General features: G+C 36.2%; 1 protein-coding gene across 3 annotated transcripts in view; it reads right to left on the reverse strand.

The window, feature by feature from the left end:
- Naa15 (N-alpha-acetyltransferase 15, NatA auxiliary subunit) overlaps nucleotides 1-27,490 on the reverse strand; it is a 104,468-nt gene that overhangs the window by 11,713 nt on the left and 65,265 nt on the right. For all 3 annotated transcript variants that reach the window (XM_046459524.2, XM_046459525.2, XM_058584058.1), the window contains 7 exons: nucleotides 25,391-25,560; nucleotides 23,998-24,150; nucleotides 23,316-23,444; nucleotides 21,808-22,021; nucleotides 9,540-9,733; nucleotides 5,685-5,793; nucleotides 2,957-3,055 (listed from right to left, as the gene is read on the reverse strand). In XM_046459524.2, coding sequence (XP_046315480.1) covers nucleotides 2,957-3,055; nucleotides 5,685-5,793; nucleotides 9,540-9,733; nucleotides 21,808-22,021; nucleotides 23,316-23,444; nucleotides 23,998-24,150; nucleotides 25,391-25,560 — 1,068 coding nt within the window. The remainder of the gene's footprint in view (nucleotides 1-2,956; nucleotides 3,056-5,684; nucleotides 5,794-9,539; nucleotides 9,734-21,807; nucleotides 22,022-23,315; nucleotides 23,445-23,997; nucleotides 24,151-25,390; nucleotides 25,561-27,490) is intronic.

A 27,490-nucleotide genomic window follows, 5' to 3' on the forward strand; every position in this document is an offset into this window, starting at 1 on the left:
CTTCTGTCTTTTACTTAGTACTGGTCAAAAATGTAATTAAAGTTGCTTAACTTTACAATAGTAACCTGGAGGTGGGGCACATGCCTGTGATCCCAGTTTCAAGAGGTTGAGGCAGAAGGATCCCAAGTTTAAGGCCACCCTGAGCAACTTGGTAAGACCCTTGGTAATTTATCCAGATCCTAACTCAAAATAAAAAGAGCTAAGAAGGTAACTCAGTTGTAAAGCACTCCTGGGTTTGATCCCCAGTACCATAAATAGAAATATAAATAAATATTTGATAAAATATACATTCACTTCAAGAAAATTTTACAACTAATAAAATAGTTATGTACTCTGGTTTTTTTCTTCCATACTCCCCAGAAAACTGTGCTCATGTGTACAGTTATCTTTGTAAAGGAATTATAGCCAATACTTAACACGAAAAATGTATTCCTGAAAAGTTACCTCTAAATCAAAGTACTAAGTATATTACTTAAAGATATCTTGGGGCATAATAAAAATGCCCCTACTATCTTATATACTATAATTTCACAAATATTCACTCTTCTTCTTAACAAAGGGAATGATAAACAGACTACCCAAATTCTTAAAGGTCTTTTAAGAGATAGCACATCTCTGTCACTACAAATAATCACTGCCTATATTCAAAATAAGGATTACTTTGTAAAGTCTCTTTGTAACAGTGACTTCAGCTGCACACCTAGAGCAATAACATAGCACAGATATGCAATAATTTTAACTACTTATTAATAATTCTAAGTCCATATGCATTTTAATTTTCTGAAATAATCTGTAGAAAGAGAAGTCATGTCAATCAACCTACACTACTACAAGCAAAATCATTTAAATGTGTAACATTTTGGGGGGAGTTGGGGTGGGTACAGGGGATTGAACTCAGGGGCACTCAACCACTGAACATCTCCAGCCCTATTTTGCATTTTATTTAAAGACAGGGTCTCACCGAGTCGCTCAGCACCTCGCTTTTGCTGAGGCTGGCTTTGAACTCACATTCCTCCTGCCTCAGCCAGTGGATTACAGGCACACACCACCATACTTGGCTAAATATGTAACTTTCAATGCATTATTTAAAAAGAAAGTCTCAAGCTTAGAAGGATTTCCATCCTATTAACTCTAACCTTAATTTCTGATTCATGATTTTAAGAATTTTGCTGTTGGGACTGCGGGGGTAGGGCAACAGTCCTGGGGATTGAACCCAAGGACCTTTTACCACTGAGTGAGCTATAATCCCAGCCCTTTTCATTTTTTATTTAAAGACAATCTCACTAAATTGCCCAGGTTGACTTCAAACTTATGATTCTCCTGCTTCAGCCTCCCCTGTTGCTGGGATTATACACGTATGCCATCGTATCCAGCTTTAAAGTTCTTTATTAGCAACCCAAAAAGACTAAAAAGGAAGTGTCTTTATTTTCCCTAAAATACAGAAATTCTTTCATTTTCTAACATGTTATCTATAATATTATAACTGATAAATTTTTAAAATTGAGAACATTTTTATAATTCCATTTCTAAAAAGGTTTTATTTTTTAAAACCATGAAAATAAAAAATTTAACCTTTACCTTATCTGTTTTTATGTGATGCTGAGGCTCAAACCCAGTGACTCACTTGTGCTAGGTAAGGGCTCTACCATTGAACTACAACCCCAGCCCTCATAAATATAAATATAATTTTAATAAAGCTTTACTTCTGCTTGGAAGTCAAAATAAATTTAGCTCCTTTTAAAATTTGTGTTGGGGATGGTGGGGGTGCGGGAAGGGGCATTGTGTTGCTGGGGATTGAACCAGGGCTTGCGCAAGCTAAGCATCCAGTTCATCACTGACCTAGACCTCAGTCCAAATTCAGCATCTTTTTAAAATGTGATTGAAATGCTTGGTTTAATTTCATCACTTTTAAACAAATGTATGGAGCCGGGTATGAGAGCAAATTTAATATTATTTTCAAACTCTGTATATTGTTCTGTTCTCCTTTTTAGTTACTTAAAAACCAAAACCGAAATCCAAAAGGTTTTGAGCACTGACAAATTACCACAAATGGAAAATTTCGTATCTGTCTTGTCTGACAAGTCACAAAACACAATTGCACTAAAAATACTGTATAAAATTTTCTTCAGGCTAATGAGTTGTATATAAAATACAAATAAATTTTATGTTAGACTTGGGCCCCGTCCCCAAGATACCTCAATTTATGTACAAGCAAATTCCTCAGAATGAAAAAAATCCAAAAACTGAAACCCTTATGGTCCTGAGCATTTCAGATAAAAGATACTTAACCACAGAGAAAGAACAAATGGCTATAGTCCCTATTTCATTACTAAGTAGTTATTTTACCTAGAATTAATTATTTAATCTTTTAGGGTTCCAGATTTCTTAAGTATAAAACAAGAGATAATTAGGGGGGGGGGACCTACTTTTGGGTTTATAAAATTCCATGGTTCTATTTCACACTAAAATGAACGTACTGATCTGACTGTCAAAATATTTCAAGGGCACAGATGATCATGTTTGAAGTAACAAAACAATCTATGACTTAATTGTGCTAAGGAAACCTAATTCTTACAAATTGAAGTCTTTAAGAGATAATAAGGAGAAAACTAATCAATTTAAAAGAGAACCTTCAATTTTAAAACAATTTAGTAAGGTACTTTATATAATGAAACATAATTTAACACTTCAACTTATGTGACTTTTTTTTTTTTTTTAACAACCAAAATGAGTCTCAAATACCTGGGCTAAAAAACAATGTCCAAATCAGATAACATCTGTAGCTCTAAAATAAATGCCTTTATTACGAAGAAAAGTGCCCTGCTTTCCCCTCAGCTAACTTAATATACAAAAGTTTTTAAATGACTGAATTTATGATAATCTTATACAGATTACTTACACAGAAAATATCAACTACTATAATCAAACATTTTAGTAATGGAAAATAAAAACATACCAGTACTAAAGAGTCGAATCATACACTCATGAAGCCAGGGATGACTAGAATCAATAGCAAACGCCCTTTTTACTGATTGTAGCATCAAAAGAAATTTTTCTGTAAAAAAGAAAAAGATATGTTTTGAACATCTGATAAATTGCCTCCTGTGGGGAGCCAAGACCTTACAAACTGAAAAAATGAATTTAGACTCCATCACAACTGAACTGACTAAAGCAAACAATTTTTCTTCAATTAGCAACATATTTTTCATACAATATTAAGAAAAAGGTTTTACAAAATAGAGAAAACCTTCACAGCATTTAGAAATATTTGAATTAATGCCATATAAACAAAGAAAGAAAATTTGAAGCTATTTCCTAATTTTCTTTAATCAAAATAAAGAAATGTATGTACGTCCTTCTTTTGATCTATTAATTTATTAATGATTCCCCTTCTACCTGACTATTCCTTTCCTTTCCTGATTTCTCTGCCACCTCTATAGGTTAGAGATCACCTTGGTTATATTTTCAGTCAATTTCTAATTTTTCCCTATGAGGTGCCCATTCTCAACTTCTATCTTTCCCAAGCTTCAGTAGCCTTTCCACCTATTAAATGGAAATCTTCACTTGAATACTCAGCCTACTTTCATGTCGTCTTTATAATCATTTTTTTGTAGAGACTTCTTTAATTGGTACCATTTCCCAAAGTACAAAACTCCAAGTTCTTCTGACAATTCTTTTTCCGTTCCCCACAATACTCAGGAAGCTTAAAACACAGCCCTGCTCTGTCATTACACATTTCATACTACTACAGTGGATTCCAAATATTGGTTCCTTTTCTGAGGTCAGCACGCAGCCAAGAAACTGTGTGAGGGCTTTAGATTACCCCTCCCCACTTTAAGCAGAGCAGCTTTTGTACTTTATATTTTGGAGTTCCATCTGATAACCCCCGGCTTTTTTTTTTTTTTTGGTACCAGGGGTTGAACTCAGAGGTGCTTAACCCCTGAACCACATCCCCAGCCCTTTTTAATTTAGAGATAGGGTCTCATTAAGTTGCTTACGGCCTTGCTAAGTTGCTGAGACTATCCTCAAACTTGTTATCCTCCTGCCTTAGCCTCCTGAGTTGCTGGAATAATATGCATACTCCACTGTGCTCAGCACATCTAAGAACATTTATAAAGAGGAGAGCTGTATTAAATGCTAAAAGTTTGAATATTGCTATTTATTAAATTTATTTTCTAATTTATAATCACTATGAAAAATAGAAAATATAGTAAAAAATATATTTGGAAAATCAAAATTTTTATCAAGAGACCATATCTATTATCTTTTGATTTCTTCTCTGTTTCTTCCAATCAATAGTAAGTTTTCTATATCCTATTTCAAAACTGTATTATGCCTGGGCAAGTGGCACATGCCTGCAATCCCAACAACTCAGCGAGACCCTGTCTCAAAATAAAATATAAAAAGAGCTGGGGATATGACTCAGCGGTTAAACACCCCTGAGTTCAATCCTCAGGACAAAAAAAAAAAAATCTGTTATCATGTAGCAACTTTTCCCCAAGAACTTAATTAAAAAAAATTAAAATTAAAATTAGATGTCTAATAAATTGCCCAGGCTGGCCTCCAATTTCTGGGTTCAAGTGAGCCTCTTGTGCCAGCCTTCCAAGTAGCAGGGACATAAAAAGGCATACCCTGTCAAGCCTGGCTTTTCAACAATTTACTTTTCTGATATAACAACCTCCTGTCTTCATTAACAAAAGTTCTTCTTTAAAATGCATCACCTTGAGATATATTTAATTGCCGCAGTCTGGCTAGGCACAAAATCACGAGCCACTCAAGCAGGAACAAACTTTATTTTTTGAAACTGCCGCCAATGTTCTGTATGCCCCAGGAAGAGAACCCCCAGAGGAAGTTCTTCCTCCGGAACTCCCTCCTACTGTACTTCCACAACCAATGGGAACTCTCCAGGAGTCCTGTAGCAGGCCAAGGTGAACAGCAGGAGTCCAATATCCATATGAATGCAAATCTTAACATAATCATATCATCTCAATGGCTAGCTGGAGTCACCTTTCAACCAAAAATGCCATGCATCATATACTTGGCTGACTCTTAGCATTTAATAGCTTCTTCCAATGGAGTTTTTAATGAAGCAGTTGGATTACATCAATTCTGTACAATAAAACCCTATTATCTACTGTATATAGTCTCAGCATTCTGAGTCTAAAAACCAGGACCCTTATCTTTTACCTTGCTCCAAAGCTATATAGACAACATCAACATATTCATACACTCCTGTGTTTTCTTAATGGGTACTCTTCCCTTCTATGTATCTTTCACTTTGAACACGATTCATCCTTTAAGATCCAACCCCAAATATCTTCTATTTATAACAATAGCTAATAACAGGTAACATTTATTTGATGCTTACTATGGGATAAACACTATTCTGAGCATTATATACAATAGCTGATTTTACCCAATCATCAGCTATTTCACTGAACCACATATTTGACCTTAAACCTAGTTTATCTATATTATCTATTGTTGATTTTAATGTCTTCGTAATGGTAACTATATCATTGTCATTCCCCACAACATCCTGCACATGGATGGCATTTCTGTAAGGATGCTACAATCATTTGTCCAAAAAAAGCCTACAAAGGTAAAGCTATCTAAAGTGTGTCTCTATACCTAAGAAAAACAGTGATCAGTTTTATCAGGGCCACAACAAGGTAAATGCCTACCTTTCCTAAAGTAAATTTCAAAGGCAAAAAGATGAGTTTCTATCTTGTTCTTCACCAAGTTCTTCAATGGTGTTAAGAATTTAATAGCTTCTTCCAATGGAGTTTCAACCTAACAAAAATAAAAGATATTATACAAATGTAAAAAAAGATTCTTGGAGAATGAGACTTTATTCTGTTAAAAATATGGGGGTGGGGGGAGAACCTCACTTACCAATCACCCAGAAATATACGGTCATATTTTAACTTCCCATAATCTAAACAAAGGAGATTCTGAACTCTACAACTGTGTGTGTGTGTGAGTACTAGGGATCAAACCCAGGGTCTCACGCATGCTAGCAAAGTATTCTACTTTAACTCTAGAACTCTTGCTGATTTTTAACTACAGATGTCGTATTATCTCTAGATAGAAACTATCAAAAAATAAGTGGATAGGGCTGGGGTTGTAGCTCAGCGGTAGAGCGCTTGCCTAGCATGGGCGGGACCCAGGTTCCATCCTCAGCACCACATAAAAATAAAGGCATTGTGTTGTGTCCACCTACACATAAAAAAATAAATATTAAAAAAAAGAAGTGGATAAAATAGAAGAACCAGGGAAAAACAACAGCCAAAAGAAAAAAGACAATGGATGTAAAATAGCATCAAAAGAAAAGGAGTATGAAGAAAATTGTCAGCAACATTACAGAATAAGTAAATGTTCTTTATAATCAAGATATTCAGAAGAGTATACTATCCATGCTGTCTTGCTTTGTTTTACTACAAATTCTATAGAAAAATCACTTTATTTACATGCCATACTAATGGAGATGAAATCTAAAGACTTTATACAATTCTGCCCCTACCATCCATTACTAATCACATAAATGCCATGTTCATGTAATCATTACTAAGCAGGTGTAATATTTACCTCATGATCATGCTACTGTTATATTCCCAGACTGAGTATAAAGACAAGTTAATTCCTGCACACTGGGGTGGGATGGAGAACAATGTCATATTTATCAGACTAAATTCTTCTCTCAAAGAAGCAGTAACAATTTACTCTCAATGGAAAATGGATTTGCCATTATCTATCCAACAGGCTTCTGCCAATAGAATATCTGTGGTTTTACCAATATAAGTTCTCACCAAGGAAATTACTCCACAGAATTAAAACAAATTTAGCAATAAAGTAATCTCTCTGGGATTCACCCTGGCTTTTCATGTAGAGCAGTCAGCCTTATAGGACAGTAAGGCTATCCATTAAAACCCCAGCTACCATTGCTGAATGGTGTTATTTTGAAGGATACGTGTTCCAAACCAGAAACAAATTTTATATATGGAACTGTCTCTCTAATAACTACAGAGTCCAGAACCAAAGGGTAGACGAGAAAATGTGGTCCTTATACATGTGCTTTTCTCGCACAGTTTTAAATATTTCGCTTCTTGTTCCCATGATACTATATTCTATTGGGTTTCAATTTGTGAAACACAGGGAAGAAAATGTTTCTTCCCTGGAAAGGCAAAGAATGAAAACTGAAAATGCCAATCAGTTCTAACAAATTTTTCATGTACGTGGGGGTACAGTCTGAAATGAGGGCCAGTATGTTAACCAGGATCATTTACTCTCAGGGTGATAGAACTACTATTAAAAATAGAAAACAGAGGCTGGGGTTGTGGCTCAGTGGTAGCACACTTGCCTGGCATTGGGTTCGAATCTTGGCACCACAAACAAATAAATAAAGGTCCATCAACAACTTTAAAATATTAAAAAAAAAAAAAAAAGATGAAAAACAACAAGGAACAGAGGAAGGTAAATCTATACAAGCATCAGTATGTAGTAAAATCAAGCAATTGAGAGGGAGAAAACAAATTATGTCTGTAATTCTAATAAATAAGAACATATGTCTCCAAAGGAGACCTGGCTGGGGTCTGTTGTTCCCACATACAGTCTCAGTTTCTGTGCGTCTTTCACAGGGAAGATTTCATCAGGTCAAATTTAATTGTTTAAATATACATACCCAATCACAACAAAACTATATTCCATCTTTAAACACACATATTAAGTACAGGGTTATACATAAATGAAAACATACAAACAAGAATGAGCTTCTAAAATTGGTGCTTAAGAGGAAAAAAAGTAGTCAAAAGATTAAAAAAAGGGCAGGGGCTGTAGTTCAGTGGTAGAAAGCTTGCCTAGCACTGGGTTTGATCCTCAAGTAAAATAAAGGCATTCTGTCCATCTACAACTACAAAAAAATTTTTTTAAAAAGATAAAAAATAATATTAGTTGCATATGTGTATGAAAACAGTGTCTTTAAGTACCAAAAATCACAATCACTATAGGAAGACTGCTGCACATAAGAACTGAGACAGATTTAACGAACAGCAGTTGTGCCTTCCTCCTGTTCAACTAGGGTCCCATGTTCACTGAGTCAAATACTGGATAGAGTTGCAAATGTTATGCATATTCTTCTATGTCACTCTTTGAAAAAAAATAATAATTAAATAAATAAATAATACTGCACGCAGTTGCAAAGACTTAAATTCACCAAAGACTACAGTGTACTTGATTGGCAATTTAGGACATCTTTTGCAAAGACACTCTTCATCATATACAATTTTTAAATTTACAAAGTGACTTGAAATCCCATGTCAAGACATGTTGTACAGTAGTCTCTATTCACTACTCTCACAGCATAGCAACAAAATGTTTAAAATGATTAAACTCTACAAAGGAAGATGTAAAAAGGAACATAAGATGGGTAGTACATGAGAGAATTCAGAAATACCAACTACTGAGCTGGGGTTGTGGCTCAGCGGTAGAGCATTTGCCTAGTACAAGTGAGGCCCTGGGTTCGATCCTCAGCACCACATAAAACTCATTAACTAAATCCCTTCTCAATTCTTCCTTTCTTCTTTTTAAATGATATTTCTTCTGGGCTGGGGTGATGGCTCAGCAGTAGAATGCTCACCTAGCACGTGCAAAGTGCTGGGTTCAATCCTCAACACCACATAAAAATAAATAAAACAAAGGTACTGTGTCCAATTACAACTAAAATAATAAATAAATAAATAGGTAGATAGATGAATGAATGAATAATATAGCTGCTAACATATAAAATAAAATGAAAGCATTTTTATGTTATCATGAACCGGTGACACAATTTGCCACATGGAACAATACTGAAATATAGGACCAGATAAAAAAAGCTAAACCCAGATACAGCAAGCAATTTTTAAAATAGCCTACAATGCCACTCCTTGTTATGGTAGCTTAGAGTAATCTGACACTGCTACCACAATGGGGTATGGATGCTATTAGGCTAATTTTCTCCAAAATGCCTGTTCTATGTGCATAACAGGCAAGAATACACTCCTTCCAAACAAAGCCATCAAAAACATATTCTATAGGTATTTTGTTCTGACATGCCTAGATACAAAAAAACTTTCATTTTACCACTTGTAAAGACCCTAGATGCTCTACATATATATTTTCTCACGTCCTAGTAAGGACTTATTGCCATTTTACAGATGAGAATACCATCAGAAAGATTTGATGAAGTATCCAAGGGCACACAGTAGAAGTATAAGAGCTGATATCTGGACCCAGATCACAATGACTCAAAAGTGATAACTTTTTCCACCATACCAACCACACTAATTACTCTGGACCTAGGTTCATTATTTCAAGTTTTAAAAATGAAATATGATTTTTAAAATATATATACACATATATTTATTAATGAGAGAAAGTTAAAAAATGAACATGATTTTTGTCTCTAATATTGATAACATTGGGCAAATAAGACAGTATAAAAGTGACAACAGCTGGCCATCAAATTTCACTCAATTGTGAAAAAATCTATTACTAATTACCTTGGCCAGTTTCTCTGGGATAAGTTCTTCTTTTGGCCCTCCAATTTCCTCATCATCATCATCCTTCTTCTTTTTCTGATTTCTCTGCTGCTTTTCTTTTTCTGCATTTTTCTTCTCCTCTTCTATCTGGGCTTTTTTTTGAGCTCTTCTTTGTTTGTTACGTAGCTTCTTTAGCTCTTTATCAGACATGTTCGCTATAGGCAGTAAGTGTTAATGAAATTAAAAGCATGTTAATCAGACTAATAATTATCAACCTATACTTTTTACTATTCCCAAACTCCTATAAAAGAATGCAACACATGTAAATGTGCCTACATACACCTAGCCTTTTTATGGTTCCACGTAATATAGCAAAAACAAGTAACCTCTTCAGAATTTTTTTTTTTAACTACATGGGTTATACATATACAACAAGGCAAAGCACACCAGTTCCTCCAGCAATAATAAACTATTTGCAATTCTTGAACATAAAAGAGTTGTTGCAGCTATCTCTATGGCTTTATTATATTGTACTCTGCTATATTATACTCTGCTTTGTATTATACTTCATATATTCTGCTCATCACAATATCTTATACATTGTCTCTTTATAGATGTGGGCTCCTTGGGGATGAGATGCCACTTTACTCATACTCTATATATTCTCAAGGCCTAGCAGCAAGTTGAGCATACAGAAAACACTCAAAAGATTTGTTAAGACAGAATAAATGAATAACTTTATGATAACTTAAATTTTTACACTGAAAATTCATAATCTCTCTACAGGTACAAAGTTCAGAATGTCCAAAGGAATAATAAAACACGGACAAATAAATATAGTAAAGTGAAAAATGTATATTGTTTAGATTTCATGCAACAAATGTGAAAACTACATGCTCAGTGTTTATTTGGTTAACACTTGTTAATACTGAAAAATTTCATTCCAAAAGATACTACACTGATTTCAAATTATGCCTACAAAATTCTTTCCTTCAAAATGCAGAGACTATGGGACTGGGGTTGTGGCTCACTGGTAGAGCACTTGCCTTGCATGGGTGAGGCACTGGGTTCGATTCTCAGTACTACATATAAATAAATAAAATAAAGGAACATCAACAACTAATAAATTCTTTTTTTTAAATTTTTTTAAATGCAGAGCCTATTTCCTTCCCCTCACTTGGACATAGGTTTTACAATAATGATTCACTTATAAGAAGAATGTACTAGAAATGAAGGTATGTAATAACCTAAGATTAAAAAAAAAAAAAAGCACTCTAAATCTTCCTTGTTTGTGCATCACTCCAAGGAAGCCAGCTGCCATGTGGTAAGTAAGCCCAATCTACCTTATAGAAAGACACAGTGGCCAAGAACTGAAGACTACAAGAGTAAGCTAGGCTGGGAGCAGGTCTTCCAACCCAACTCAATCCTTAACTGATCTGGCTAACATCTTGACTTCAATCTCCTTAATATTAGACCCTGATTCTTCAGAGCCATATGGCTAATGTGACTTCTGAATTCCTGAACCACAGAAACTGTCAGATGATAACCATGCCATATAAAATTTTTGACTAATGTATTTTGCAGCATTAGATAACCAAAGAGGATGCTGGTATGCAGAAGTAGAACAGTGCTATAACAAAAACCTAAAATGTGATAATAACTTTGGAACCAGGAAGCAGGGAAAAGTGGACTTAAATGAACTTCAATGAAAGTTTGAAGAGTTTTAGCCTATTAATAGAAGTCAGCTTTGAGGGGACTGCAGATAAAGATTTAAAGTGTAAGTGGCAAAAAGTTTAGCAAATGTTGTAAAATAAACTGATGATCCAGCTAAGGTGATTTTTCAGGCAAAGTGTTAAATTGTAGCACCCGATTACAGTTCTGCTTAGAGTAAAATGCAAGATAAGAAAGCAACTAATGGAAGAATCAGGGATTTGCTGATTTTGAAAATTTTCATTAAAATCTCTTCAGAAATGGCTACTAAGCAAAGATCAAATCCAAGTCATTGTCAGGAAAACACATGCCAAGAGAGAAAGTCAAAATATTGGCTATAAAATCTTTTAAGACCCAGAACTCAGAAAGTGGGTGCCTTAGAATAATAGTCAACCTGAAGAAAGTTCTCCAAAAAGTTTTTAAGGCATGACTCAACAGGAACCTCTCAATCAAACAAAGCTTGTAAGGAACTTGAAGATGCAAGGTCTATGTGGATTCCAATAAAATTCACAAAAAGAGCTTTAATGGTCTTAAGAAAATTCCATAGACAGAAGCATACCAAAATTTGGTTGAAAAAAATAAAGAGTACAAAATCACACTGGCCTTTAAAAACTCAAAATTATAAGGGCAGGAAGCAAATGGAAAAAATATTCAGTTGCAAACAAATGTCACCTTTCAAGCAAAAGCAAGGATGACTAAGAAGGTGGAACCAAGAACACAGAGAGCAAGAGTTATATCCAAGAGCCATAGAAAATCAGTCCTCCATCTTTAGTCTAATCAAGAAACTATTGATCTGTGCCCAGCTGGACTTGAGAATTGACATGAAACAGTAAATTCTGTGGGCCTTTTAAGAATGTGCACCATGGGAGTCCTGTGACTGTCCCAACATTTTGTACCAGGTATATAGCTGGTGATAACTGTCTCTTTAGTTCACAGAATTACATGTCAAGAACTATATTTGGGCTCCCGGAACCGTCCCGGAACCGCCCTGGCTCAGGGCTGCGGAGCCCGCGGAGGCTGCTTCTTGGACCCTGCTACTATCAGAGCATACACCAAACACTAAGCGGCCGAATTCCGGCTCCCGGAACTGAGCCCGCGGGGGCTGCTTCTTGGAGCCTACACTTACAGGAGCTTACACCGAGCACGGAGCGGCCGAGTTCCGGCTCCCGGAACTTCCCTGGACCGGGGCTAGGAGCCCGCGGAAACTGCGTCTCGGTCCGGGTCCTGCTGAGGGCAGGTCAGGACTCACCCATTGCTTGGGTTGCCTGGCAAGGGGAACGAAATGCTGCCATTCGCATAGGATACCAACATGGCAGAGATCTGATGTCAGCAGAAAGCGGTGGAGGAGAGATCTTCATCAATACCAGCGGTGACATAAGCAGTTGGTCTCCTGGTAAGGGGGGTGAGGCTCAGTCACCCGAGTCTCCTCAATTTGTACTCGAGCCAGAGGGAAGGAGCCGGGCCGCCGCCAGCCCCCGGAGCAGGCCCAGCGGCTCGCCAGCGTGGTGACCGCGTGACCCCAATTGGAGAGGGGGCGGAGCGGAGCCGCCACCCACACCCGCCAGGTGGGCAGACCCACGACCCAGTAGTACATGGGCGTGGTAGGAGGGGCAGGGCAGAGCCGCCCTTCGCGCTTGCAAGGTAAACAGACCTGTGACAGCCTGGCGGGCCAGGCCCAGTGGCCTGCCAGTGTGGTACACACGTCACCCCAACTCGAGTAGGGGCAGAGCAGATCCTTATCCCACGCCCGGATCAGGCCCTGCCGGTGTGGTGGTCACGTGACCCCAATTGGAGTGGGGGTGGAGCGGAACCGCCACCCGTGCCCGCAGGGTGAGCAGACCAGTGATCAACCTGCAGATCAGGCCCAGGGGTCCGCAGGCGTGGTAGGAGGGGCAGGGCAGATCCGCCGCCCGCGCCTTCAAGGTAGGCAGACCTACAACAGACCGGCGGATCAGGCCCAGGAGCCTGCTGGCGGGGTACAAACACCACCCTAATTGGAGTAGTGACAGAGCAGAGTCGCCTCCCTTGCCAGGAACAGACCCAGCATCCTGCAGGCGGGGTAGTCACGACACCCCAATTGGAGTAGGGGCAAAGCAGAGCCTCCACTCGTGCCCGAAAGGTGGGCAGATCTGCGACCGACCAGCAGGACAGGCCCAGTGGCCTGCTGGTACGACAGACACGTCACCCCAATTGGAGTAGGGGCAGAACAGAGCCGCCACCAGCTCCCAGAACAGGCCCAGTGACCTGCCGGCGTGGTAGCCACGACACCCCAATTGGAATAAGGAGAGAGCAGAGCCGCCGCCCGCATCTGCAGGAAAGATACGCAAGCAGTATGAAAAGACAAGGAAAGAAAGGACCACAAGCAATGCAGGTCAACGCAACTTTAGAAGAGGTAACAGCTGCAGCAGATGGAATGTCAGATAAAGAATTCAGGATATACATGCTTCAGATGATCTGGAGTATCAAGGAAGACATTAAACAGCAAAATCAGACAATGAAAGATCACTTCGACAACGAATTACGCAAACAAATCCAGGAAGCAAAGGCTCAACTATACAGGGAGATAGAGGTTATAAAAAACAAGCAATCAGAAATCCTAGAAATGCAGGAAGCAATAAACCAACTTAAAAACTCAATGGAGAATACTACCAACAGAGTAGAACACTTAGAAGATAGAACATCAGACAATGAAGACAAAGTATTTCAACTGGAAAAGAACATAGACAGCTCAGCAAGACTGTTAAGAAACCATGAGCAGAACATCCAAGAAATATGGGATAACATTAAGAGACCAAACTTAAGAGTCATTGGGATACAGGAAGGTACAGAGCTCCAAACCAAAGGAATGAGCAGTCTATTCCATGAAATAATACAAGAAAACTTCCCAGACTTGAAGAATGAGACAGAATCCCAAATCCTAGAAGCCTACAGGACGCCGAATGTGCAAAATCATAAGAGATCCACACCTAGACACATTATAATGAAGATGCCCAACATACAGAATAAGGAGAGAATTTTAAAAGCTACAAGAGAAAGGAAGCAGATTACATTTAGGGGCAAGCCAATCAGGATAACAGCTGATCTTTCAACACAGACTCTGAAAGCTAGAAGATCCTGGAATAACATATTTCAAACACTGAAAGATAATGGGTTCCAACCAAGAATTGTGTATCCAGCGAAATTAAGCTTCAGGATGGAGAATGAAATTAAAACCTTCCACGATAAACAAAAGTTTAAAGAATTCGCAGCTAGAAAACCATCTCTTCAAAACATCCTAGCCAAAGTATTACAGGAAGAGGAAATGGAAAATAACAATGAAAACCAACAGTGGGAGGTAGGACAGTAAAGGGGGGGGGAACAATCAAAGAGGAAAACAAACAATGTTTAGTAACAGAAATAAACAAATATGGCTGGAAGAACAACCCATATCTCAATAATAACCCTAAATGTTAATTGCTTAAACTCACCAATTAAAAGACACAGGCTAGTAGAATGGATCACAAAACAAGACCCAACAATATGCTGCCTACAGGAGACGCATTTGATAGGAAAAGACATACATAGGCTGAAGGTGAAAGGTTGGGAAAAATCATATCACTCATATGGACTTCGGAAACAAGCAGGCGTGTCCATACTCATATCAAATAAAATAGATTTCAAGCCAAAGTTAATCAAAAGAGATAAAGAGGGACACTACATACTGCTTAAGGGAACCATACACCAACAAGACATAACAATCATAAATATTTATGCCCCAAACAATGGTGCAGCTATGTTCGTCAAACAAACTCTTCTCAAGTTCAAGAGTCTAATAGACCACCACACCATAATCATGGGAGACTTCAACACACCTCTCTCGCCACTGGACAGATCTTCCAAACAAAAGTTGAATAAGGAAACTATAGAACTCAATAACACTATTAATAACCTAGACCTAATTGACATATATAGAGTATACCACCCAACATCAAGCAGTTACACTTTTTTCTCAGCAGCACATGGATCCTTCTCAAAAATAGATCATATATTATGTCACAGGGCAACTCTTAGACAATATAAAGGAGTAGAGATATTACCATGCATCTTATCTGATCATAATGGAATGAAACTGAAAATCAACGATAAAAGAAGGAAGGAAAAAGCATACATCAATTGGAGAATGAACAATAGGTTACTGAATGATCAATGGGTTATAGAAGACATCAAGGAGGAAATTAAAAAATTCTTAGAGATAAATGAAAACACAGACACAACATATCGGAATCTATGGGACACATTGAAAGCAGTTCTAAGAGGAAAATTCATTGCTTGGAGTTCATTCCTTAAAAAAAGAAAAAACCAACAAATAAATGATCTCATACTTCATCTCAAAATCCTTGAAAAAGAAGAGCAAAACAACAGCAAAAGAAGTAGAAGGCAAGAAATAATTAAAATCAGAGCTGAAATTAATGAAATCGAAACAAAAGAAACAATTGAAAAAATTGACAAAACTAAAAGTTGGTTCTTTGAAAAAATAAACAAAATCGACAGACCCTTAGCGATGCTAGTGAAGAGAAGAAGAGAGAGAACTCAAATTACTAGCATACGGGATGAAAAAGGCAATATCACAACAGACACTTCAGAAATACAGAAGATAATCAAAAACTATTTTGAATCCTTATACTCCAATAAATTAGAAGATAGTGAAGGCATAGATAAATTTCTTAAGTCATATGATCTGCCCAGATTGAGTCAGGAGGATATAGAAAACCTAAACAGACCAATATCAATTGAGGAGATAGAAGAAACCATCAAAAGACTACCAACTAAGAAAAGCCCAGGTCCGGATGGGTATACAGCAGAATTTTACAAAACCTTTAAAGAAGAACTAATACCAATACTTTTCAAGCTACTTCAGGAAATAGAAAAGGAGGGAGAACTTCCAAATTCATTCTATGAGGCCAACATCACCCTGATACCTAAACCAGACAAAGACACTTCAAAGAAAGAAAACTACAGACCAATATCTCTAATGAACCTAGATGCAAAAATCCTCAATAAAATTCTGGCGAATCGGATACAAAAACATATAAAAAAAATTGTACACCATGATCAAGTAGGATTCATCCCTGGGATGCAAGGCTGGTTCAATATACGGAAATCAATAAATGTTATTCACCACATCAATAGACTTAAAAATAAGAACCATATGATCATCTCGATAGATGCGGAAAAAGCATTTGACAAAGTACAGCATCCCTTTATGTTCAAAACTCTAGAAAAACTAGGGATAACAGGAACATACCTCAATATTGTAAAAGCAATCTATGCTAAGCCTCAGGCTAGCATTATTCTGAATGGAGAAAAACTGAAGGCATTCCCTCTAAAATCTGGAACAAGACAGGGATGCCCTCTCTCTCCACTTCTCTTCAACATAGTTCTCGAAACACTGGCCAGAGCAATTAGACAGACGAAAGAAATTAAAGGCATAAAAATAGGAAAAGAAGAAATTAAATTATCACTATTTGCAGATGATATGATTCTATATCTAGCAGACCCAAAAGGCTCTACAAAGAAACTATTAGAGCTAATAAATGAATTCAGCAAAGTGGCAGGATTTAAAATCAACACGCATAAATCAAAGGCATTCCTGTATATCAGCGACAAATCCTCTGAAATGGAAATGAGGACAACCACTCCATTCACAATATCTTCAAAAAAAATAAAATACTTGGGAATCAACCTAACAAAAGAGGTGAAAGACTTATACAATGAAAACTACAGAACCCTAAAGAGAGAAATAGAAGAAGATCTTAGAAGATGGAAAAATATACCCTGTTCATGGATAGGCAGAACTAACATCATCAAAATGGCGATATTACCAAAAGTTCTCTATAGGTTTAATGCAATGCCAATCAAAATCCCAATGGCATTTCTTGTAGAAATAGAGAAAGCAATCATGAAATTCATATGGAAAAATAAAAGACCCAGAATAGCAAAAACAATGCTAAGCAAGAAGTGTGAATCAGGCGGTATAGCGATACCAGACTTCAAACTATACTACAGAGCAATAGTAACAAAAACAGCATGGTACTGGTACCAAAACAGGCGTGTGGACCAATGGTACAGAATAGAGGACACAGAAACCAATCCACAAAACTACAACTATCTTATATTTGATAAAGGGGCTAAAAGCATGCAATGGAGGAAGGATAGCATCTTCAACAAATGGTGCTGGGAAAACTGGAAATCCATATGCAACAAAATGAAACTGAATCCCTTTCTCTCGCCATGCACAAAAGTGAATTCAAAATGGATCAAGGAACTTGATATCAAATCAGAGACGCGCCGTCTCATAGAAGAAAAAGTTGGCTACGATCTACAGTCGGTGGGGTCGGGCTCCAAATTCCTCAATAGGACACCCATAGCACAAAAGTTAATAACTAGAATCAACAAATGGGACTTACTCAAACTAAGAAGTTTTTTCTCAGCAAAAGAAACAATAAGAGAGGTAAATAGGGAGCCTACATCCTGGGAACAAATCTTTACTCCTCACACTTCAGATAGAGCCCTAATATCCAGAGTATACAAAGAACTAAAAAAATTAGACAATAAGAGAACAAACAACCCAATCAACAAATGGGCCAAGGACCTGAACAGACACTTCACAGAGGAGGACATACAGTCAATCAACAAGTACATGAAAAAATGCTCAACATCTCTAGCTGTCAGAGAAATGCAAATCAAAACCACCCTAAGATACCATCTCACTCCAGTAAGATTGGCAGCCATTAGGAAGTCAAACAACAACAAGTGCTGGCGAGGATGTGGGGAAAAGGGTACACTTGTACATTGCTGGTGGGACTGCAGATTGGTGCAGCCAATTTGGAAAGCAGTATGGAGATTTCTTGGAAAGCTGGGAATGGAGCCACCATTTGACCCAGCTATTCCCCTTCTTGGTCTATTCCCTAAAGACCTAAAAAGAGCATGCTACAGGGACACTGCTACATCGATGTTCATAGCAGCACAGTTCACAATAGCAAGACTGTGGAACCAACCTAGATTCCCTTCAATAGACGAATGGATAAAAAAAATGTGGCATTTATACACAATGGAGTATTACTCTGCATTAAAAAATGACAAAATCATAGAATTTACAGGGAAATGGATGGCATTAGAGCAGATTATGCTAAGTGAAGCTAGCCAATCCCTAAAAAACAAATGCCAAATGTCTTCTTTGATATAAGGAAAGTAACTAAGAACAGAGTAGGGACGAAGAACAGGAGAAGAAGATTAACATTTAACAGGGATGAGAGGTGGGAGGGAAAGGGAGAGAGAAGGTAAATTGCACGGTAATGGAAGGAGACCCTCAGGGTTATACAGTGGAGGGGGTAGAGAGAGAGGAGGGGAGGGGAGGGGAGAGGTGGGGAGGGGGGAGGGTGGATGATGGGAAAGGCAGCGGAGCACAACAGACACTAGTATGGCAATTTGTAAATCAATGGATGTGTAACTGATGTGAATCTGCAATCTGTGTATGGGGTGAAGGTGGGAGTTCATAACCCACTAGAATCAAAGTGTGGAATATGATATGTCAAGAAATTTGTAATGTTTTGAACAACCCACAATAAAAAATTATAATGCATTAAAAAAAAAAAAAAAAAGAACTATATTTGAAAAGCTATAGTAGAAAAGCTACATCAGCACTCTTACCTGATTCCTATGATAACATTCTAGATTTTAAACTAATGCTGCAATGGGATAACACTTCTAATGGCATTGGGAGGACTAACTATATTTTGCATATATATAATATATTCACAAATTCTTTAACAAGCACAGGTTATACTTGGTGACCCCCTGTCAACCAATTAGGGTGTAAAGGAAGTAACAAGATGAAAACAGAATGTTTTAAAGGTACTGTGGCTTCATGCTCTTCATTCTCTTGTGATGCTACCACCTCTTGAGGAACTCTAGAAACCTATGGAGAGACTACAAGACTAAAGAATGCCAACAACCCTGGGAGTGAGCTACCTAGGAAATGTACCTTTCTTTCAGTCCTAGTCAAGTCTTCATGAGACTGCAGGCGCAGCCCAACTTTTAGCTATAACTTCATAAGAGACCCTAAGCTAGAACCATTTAGATGCTTCTGAATTCCTGACTCACAGAAACAATTAAGATGCTAGATTTGGAGATAAATTTATTATCCAGCAATAAATAATATGCAACCACCAATAATAATTACATACCTATTGCTCTTTTTCCTGGTAAAAAAAAAAACATCCCTTAATAGTAAAAAAGGAATATTTCAAACAAGCAGCAAAAAATTACTTTCTGGAAACACAAGATTATGACCATATAAGAGCTGTCTTTTCAATGATGTATAGAATAACTGCAACAAGGGCAGTGGTGCGTGCCTATAATCCCAGCAGCTTGGAAGGCTGAGGTAGGAGTATCTCAAGTTCAAAGGCAGTCTCAGCAACTTAGGTCCTAAGCAACTCAGTGAGACCCTGTCTCAAAATAATAATTTTTTTTTTTTTTTTAAAGGCTAGCGGGGCTGGGGATGTGGCTCAAGCGGTAGCACGCTCGCCTGGCATGCGTGCAGCCCGGGTTCGATCCTCAGCACCAAATACAAAACAAAGATGTTATGTTCGCCGAAAAACTAAAAAATAAATATTAAAAAAATTCTCTCCCCTCCTCCCCCCCTCTCTCTTTAAAAAAAAAAAGGCTAGGGATTTAGTGGTTAAGTGCCCCTGGGGTTCAGTACCAGGCCCCAAAAATTTAAAAACTAAAACCAAAAGTAACTGCTATACCACTTGGATCCTTGCTACATGCTACCATACATAATGTAATATTCTCATGGATTAGAGTGTAAAATGTTTCTGTAGGTTCTGCATCTGCACTGCATGCAGAATCACCCAACCTCAAAACAAAAAATATTTGGGGGAGAAATTCTGTTGGTATTAAACATGTTCAGACATTTTTTTCTCTCCAGTATTCCCTAAACAATACAACCATTTATATAGCACTTACAACATAGTAGGTATTATAAGCAATCTATAGATGATTTAAAGTGTATTGATAGATATGCATAGTAGGTTAACTGCAAATACTGTGCCATTTTATAAAATGGACTTGAGCATCTATTGATTTGGGTATCCAAAGAGGGTCCTGCAAACAATCCTCTGAGGGTACTGCAGGATGACTGCATGAGAAAACAGAGGTTTCAGTTTTGAAAAATGACAACACAGAGCAATATAAAAGGCAGAGCAAAAATTTAAATCTACTGACTCTGAAAGTTAAGTTTTTTCTATTATGCTATACCAAGGGTCAGCAAACTTTTTCTGCAATGGGCAAGATGTTAAGTATTTCCAGCATTACAAGTCATAGGTGTTATTGTTTGCATCTGCAATAGCCCTGCAAAAGTCCGTGTTTTAGACGATGCAGCAAATTTCAGAGGTGTTAATGATGGGATCCTGAGGGATGTACCTCATCAGTAGATTAACTACTGGATGGGATCTATAATCAGGTGGGGTATGGCTGGAGAAAGTAGGTCACCAGGGGACATTAGGACTATATCTATCCCTGCCCTCTTCCTCTGTCTCCTACTCTTTCCCTTCTTTCTGGTTGCCATGAGCTGAGCAACTTTCCTTTGCCACACTCATCTGCCATGATGTTCTGTCTCATGATGGCCCCTGAGAAACAGAGTTGGCCAACTATGGACTGAGACCTTTGAAACTGAACCAAAATAAACCTTTTCTTCTCTAAAATTTTTTTGGGGGTGGGGGTGGTAACCTGGGATTGAACTCAGGGGCATGCGATCTGAGCCACATCCCCAGCACTATTTTGTATTTTATTTAGAGACAAGGTCTCACCGAGTTGCTTAGCGCCTCACTTTTGCTGAGGCTGGCTTTGAACTTGAGATCCTCTTTCCTTAGTTTCCCAAGCTGCTGGGATTACAGGCATGCACCACCATGTCCAGCTAAAAAAAACACTTTTTAATAATCAAAACAAGACTGCAACATGAATTTGAACTATTCTTTATTATCTGCTTTTTAAAAATAACTTTATTTTATTTATTTTTATATGGTGCTGAGGATCAAATCCAGGGCCTCACACGTGCTAGGCAAGCGCTCTACCACTGAGCCACAACCCCAGCCCCTATTATCTGCTTTTTATCTGCAGTGACAGATAATAAAGAATAATGGTCTCAGTAGGTTAATTATAAATTACTATTAAAAAGAGGAATTACACTAACAGCCAACACTAACAGAGTCCCACACTAATTATGTAGTTAGAAATTTATAGTACTATAAAGTAATTAGCTGGGTAAAACAGATATTAAATGTGAAATTAAAACTTAAATGTTAAAGACTATTTATAATTAAATCCCTATTACTTTGAAAGTATAAAAGTAAGCAGTATTTATCTTCTATTGCTTAGAGAAATTCACAAAATATCTATTGTTCTCTAACCGTGTAAAACATATTCCCAGAAGATGTTCAATAAAAAGCTGAGAAAAAACTATATTACTCAAGACACAAATAAATACACACACACACACACACCAGAGCCAATAAAAAGAAGTCTTTGAATGTTATACCTGTGTCAGCTTCATGCTCCTTATTTTCATCTGTAAGGGGGTTGTCATGAAGCTTCAAATAGATCTCTATAGCAATTCTTGCTGCCTTGAAGTAAAACGGATGCTGTCGAAGTACATCTTCTAGTTTTAATAAGTCCACATATGATCTAAGGGTAATCTTCCTCATACAGTATGTATGAAAGTCAAACTGGTCGTCAGTGATTTCTATAAAATGCTAACAAAATTACCTTTTTATTATTACACTGAAGTATTGCAATGTCTAAGAAAACTATAAAGTCAAAGCCTTGGAATTACTTGTTTCTTTGGAATGAAAACTTAAGTCAAAAATATACAAAAAATTACAACCATTCAATATAAATATTTTGCATAAATAAAATATTTTACATATCAAATAAGCAAATATAGTTGGTCATCACCTAGCAAAGGATATGATATACAGCAAGCACTGATAACTGCTGAATAAAAGAAAAGCACAATGCTTTTATTTACACACACACACACACAATTTATTCCTGCCTTAATCAGATTTAAGTAAAGTCATTCTGACAAACCAACCATAACTGATTAATATGTAAGGTGGGGGCTGGGGCTGTAGCTCAGTGGAAGAGTGCTTGCCTAGCATTCGTGAGGCACTGGGTTCGATCCTTAGCACCACATATAAATAAACAAATAAAATAATGGCATTCTGTCCATCTACAACTACCAAAAAAAATTTTAAAAAGATGTAACTAAAAATATGATTATGTATATATATAATGGTTCAGTACAGTAGACTCTCATTAGACAATTTAGAACAATCTGTAAAGGATTATTATATGTAGCATTTGGTAAAAATATTCTTTTCTGAGGGTATAAATCTGAACCCTATGTAGTTTAATGCTGGTATATAGGAGATAAATCAGCTAGCTAGTAAGCCAGACAATCAGCAACTTCCACCTTTCAACCAAGCAATGGGATTCTGTGCTTGACAATATTATAAATGTGAATTATATAAACTATTTTTATCTGTGAAAAACACACATAAAAACAAAAGCCTATTACTAGTGATAGAAATGAATCTAAAGTGAAGAAGACTAAGAAAACAAAGACTTTGTCAAAAAATAAAGAACTGCACATGCTACAGACGTATTGTAAAAGGGTTGTGAAGCTTGGATATTATCAAGAATATACTGCTGGCCATCACAAATCAACCCCACAAAAAACGAGATTCTAGGATTAGTTAATGAGCTATTATGTACTACTGAAGCAGCAGCAGCAATTCCAAAGATAGATTAAAAACAAAACCTAAAAACAGCTAAGATACAATAACGTAAAATTTTTAAAAAGAGTTCTTACAAGAAAAATACCATACACAAGTTAGCTAAAAACAAAGCATATAATTTTTCTATTACAAAAACTGAAAACAGTGAATTACCTATTATGAATTATAAATAGAAGAGGAAAAAAACTAGATTTCCCAAAAAAACTTTCAATGTCTGACAGAATAAAAAGATAAATAAGGTACTTACTCTCTCAATTTCATGACATTTCTTAAGTGCTTCACCAAATTTATTCATTGCTTTATATGCCTGGGCACATTCTGTCTGGAACCACATGCATTGCATTTCATTCAAATTCTCAACTGCTGATGTTCCTTCCTACATGAAAAATCACACATATCAAGACCATTTCTTACCAAATACACCATTCATCACAAGATTTAAAAAGGAAAAAGATAATCAACTGATATGAGTTCTTTCAAAACAATTTGCTGGATCTATACTCAAAATCTCAGGGTAAAAAGGAATAGTTCATATGTGAAAGAAAATAAAATTACTTTTTAATCACTAAAAATAATAGATTTTCAAATGATTAAATAAAAGGTTTACGTTAATTGTGCAGCAAAGATTAGCATAAGAAAAAGAACACCAGTACACAACAAATATTCAATAAATACTAATTCTCTTAACCCCTAAAAAGTTTCTCTAGATATATACTAATATAAACCAGAATTTAAAAATCCATCATACAACTATGTAAAAAGAAAATGTTTTATACTGACATTGTTTTAAATGTCTTCTAATATCTAATTAAAATCTGGACTATTTTGCTGATGAAAATATTAAAAACAAAATTTATAAAGGAGACAGTATGAATATAAACTGGCTCAAGTCCTCTTTATTCATAAATAAGAACATAAGTTTTACAAACCCTTGTAAACTTTGAGCACATTTCTTCAGCCTCTTTAATCAGATTGGCTTTTAGCATATACTTTGCACACTTAGAGTTGATGAATCTATCTGCTGTGTCCAAGGCCTGAGCTTCATCCATCCACCTTGCAGCTTCTTTAATATTTCCAGCATGCTTACAAGGTACAAAAGCAAAATAAACCAATAAGTACACTCATTTTACTATGCAGGTAATTTGTTACCTGTTGATAAGTAATGAAAATAAACAAATGAAGGAAAAAAAAAAAGATTTTCACGGCTCAAAAGATGCTATTCAATATACAAGCATGTTTTCCTCCATAATCTAAGTTCCAGTATCTTTCTGGCCATCTAAAATGCATGCTCTCTGACAGAGAGTCTGGTTTTAACTATTTTATTTACTGTTAGTCCCATTATATATAGAGATCCTAGCACATAGCAATACTCAAAAATAGCTGTCAAAATCTAAGAATAAATATTAATAAAAGTCTTTAAACCAAATAAAAATTTATATATACCAACTTAAAAGTCCTAAGATGGAAATTAATAGCCAATTTCCACAACAAAGAAACCACAGATAAGCATTATTGTTTAGAACATTAATGGACATTCTCCCAATGATCCTGATTCTAATCCACCCAGCTAGTCCATTTGGCAAAGCCACAAAACCTGATGAACAAAACCTGGGCTTTAAAAGGGTTAGAAATACCATGTAATGGCAGAGTGCTTGCCTAGAGTGTGTAAGACCCTGTATTTGATTTCTAATACTGCCTACCCCCACCAAAATAGCAATTTACAATTAATTACTTAATTTCCTGCTAAATAAACTATTAGTTTATAACCACTCTCAAAAACTTTGATTTATGAAATTGTATTTGCAATAGAAAGAAGAACCAACTTTAAGGTGCTAATCATAATAAGACTGAAAATTCATAAGCAGAGCCCAGAAGGCAAATCAGAAAAGATAATATGTAGAATTCATAATAAAATCTTCACTGTTTCACTTCATTTATACATACCGAGGGGTGACCATAATTAACAGTTACTGTAATCACATACTTTATTAGCAAATAAAATTACCCTTGGATTACATATACTTTTAATCCCCCAAACCAAGAGAATAAACCAGATATGTGTGAATGAGAAATATATATACACACACATATGTAGTACATACCTATAAAATACATATGAATGGCCTTATGTATGTATATGTATATAGACATAGATGAAGGATCAAAAAAGCATGGCCACATTATAAACATAATCACACTAAGAAATAGACTTCTTATTCCATGTTTTGTATGATGTCATTTTTCTTACATTTAGAATCTATAAAATACAGAAAAAATTATGACTAATATCATTACCTTAAAGGAAAAAGGAAAGATTTTTACCTTATAGATTTTAGCTTTCACAAGAAAAAGTTCTATCAATGTAGGTGTACTTTCAATAGCAGTATTTATGTATTCCAGAGCAATAGATGGCTGACCAATTTTGTCATAATGTTGTGCCAAGTAGTACTGGACCCAAAGTAATGTAGTTGGTGGTTCCTCCTTTCCATCATCTTTAAAAAGTGAGGAATAGGGGAAGAGAATTCAAATGATTAGGTATTACACATGTTAAGAGTGCCCCCCTCAAAATGGTCCCTATATTCATAAGGAAAGAAGTTTGAAAGTAGTTTGTGTACAAAACTACATCATGGTATATAAAATCTTTGGAAGGGATCATGTTTTCTGTTCTACATCCTCACAATATTTTAGCACAATGCTTTGCATTTAAGAACTTTTCATAACAAATAAGGCTAATAAGATTAATCATATAACTAACTGTCTTAAGAAAGAAAGAAAAAAAGAGTGAAGGGAGACAAAATTGTACTAGAACTAGAGAATGCAATGATCAGGATGCTCTTTTAAGGCAGGGTGGGGGGGGAATCAAAAGAAATTCCCCAGTAATATGAGGTTTAAAAAAACAAACAAAAAAGACTACTTGAGTTTCTATCTAATGCATTTAACTGTATGTATGTTTGTGATGCAGTTATTTTGAATTTTGGTGGTATTCTTAGTAACCTAATATTATACTGAACATACAAAGATGAATTATTTAGTCTGAATAAAAACTATATCCAAAAATGAGATAACATGTTTAAAAAAAACCTTATATTTTAGTTCATGATTTAATATACTCCCCCAAAAATGTGTGGGTTGTATATTTAAATTACACACTAAAATTTTTTTTAAACTCAAAATTTCTAAAACTTGGGAACTGTTATTTGCTTTCAAATAAAGCAATATACTGCTTATTTTCTTCCTACTAAAAGCAAGATGGCTCAGTGGACAAACAATAGGAGTGGAACTCACCAACTCCCGATCTGATAGATCTGCAACAAAAGTGCTGCATATTCTTGGGCATGTCATTGAACCTCTTCCACATTTGTAAAATATGTAGGAAATTGCTGATAATCAAAGGAACATCATGATGATTAACCAATGAAACCATGGTAACGCCTTTTAAAAAGTACTATTAAGATTAATCTGAGACTTAGAAACAATGACCAACTTATGCAATGCACACCCCAGGTTCCATATTGGGCTTTCACAGTATAGAAACCAGAGGTCCTGGAAAAACAATGATTCCAGATCTTCAGTGGCAGTGTACAAGATAAACTACAGTATCTTGTCACATCAAATAGCAAAAAAGCTACCAATTACTACCATGGCATGAGAAGGATAAAACCACTTGAGATTGGAAATATCAAGTGTGTTTAAAATCCACAAGTTCATAATTTTTAAATTTTTATTTGCCATCTCCAAAAGATGCTACTGAACCAATTCATTCTTTTCCAAATTGGTACAGAACCAAAAAAAAAAAAAAGGTAGACGAGAAAAAAACGTTATTATCATGCTTTTCCTATACAATCTGAAATACTAGGTAAGCAGAAAAGAAATGAAACTTCTCTTTTAATCACAAGATATGCCTACTGATGGAAGAATACGCCACCTATAAAATAATCTTGGCTTGCCCCTCTGATGTTTAAAAAAAATAAAGATAAAAGCAAAACAACCATAATAGAATATCACATCTAATCAAACCTCAAGCCAGACCTATGTATTAGAAGGTTCTGCAATAACAGAAATGTTCTATATCTGCCCTGTCCAATTTGGTAGGCAGTATCTATTGTACAGCACTTGAAATGTACTGTTACTGAGGAACTGAATTTTGTTTAATTTTTAAAAAGTGCAAATAGTCACTGTGGCTAATGGCTACCATATTAGACAACTCTATATCCAACCACCAACTTACAGAAAATTCAGAGGACAAAAGAACAATGTGCTAAAATGTAGGGGTACATTCAAAACCTAGACTAAGAAAACACAAAAAAAATTTTCTTCAACAAAAAATTTATAGTAAATTATAAACCTTATCTGGATCTACATTCAGACAAACTTTAAAAAGTATGGAAAAAAGAAATATAATGGGAAATGTGAATATGGACT

This window comes from Marmota monax, unplaced genomic scaffold (assembly GCF_021218885.2).
Source record: "Marmota monax isolate L192 unplaced genomic scaffold, Marmota_monax_Labrador192_F-V1.1 WCK01_AAM20220418_F8-fsc00039, whole genome shotgun sequence".
NCBI classification, from domain to species: domain Eukaryota; kingdom Metazoa; phylum Chordata; class Mammalia; order Rodentia; family Sciuridae; genus Marmota; species Marmota monax.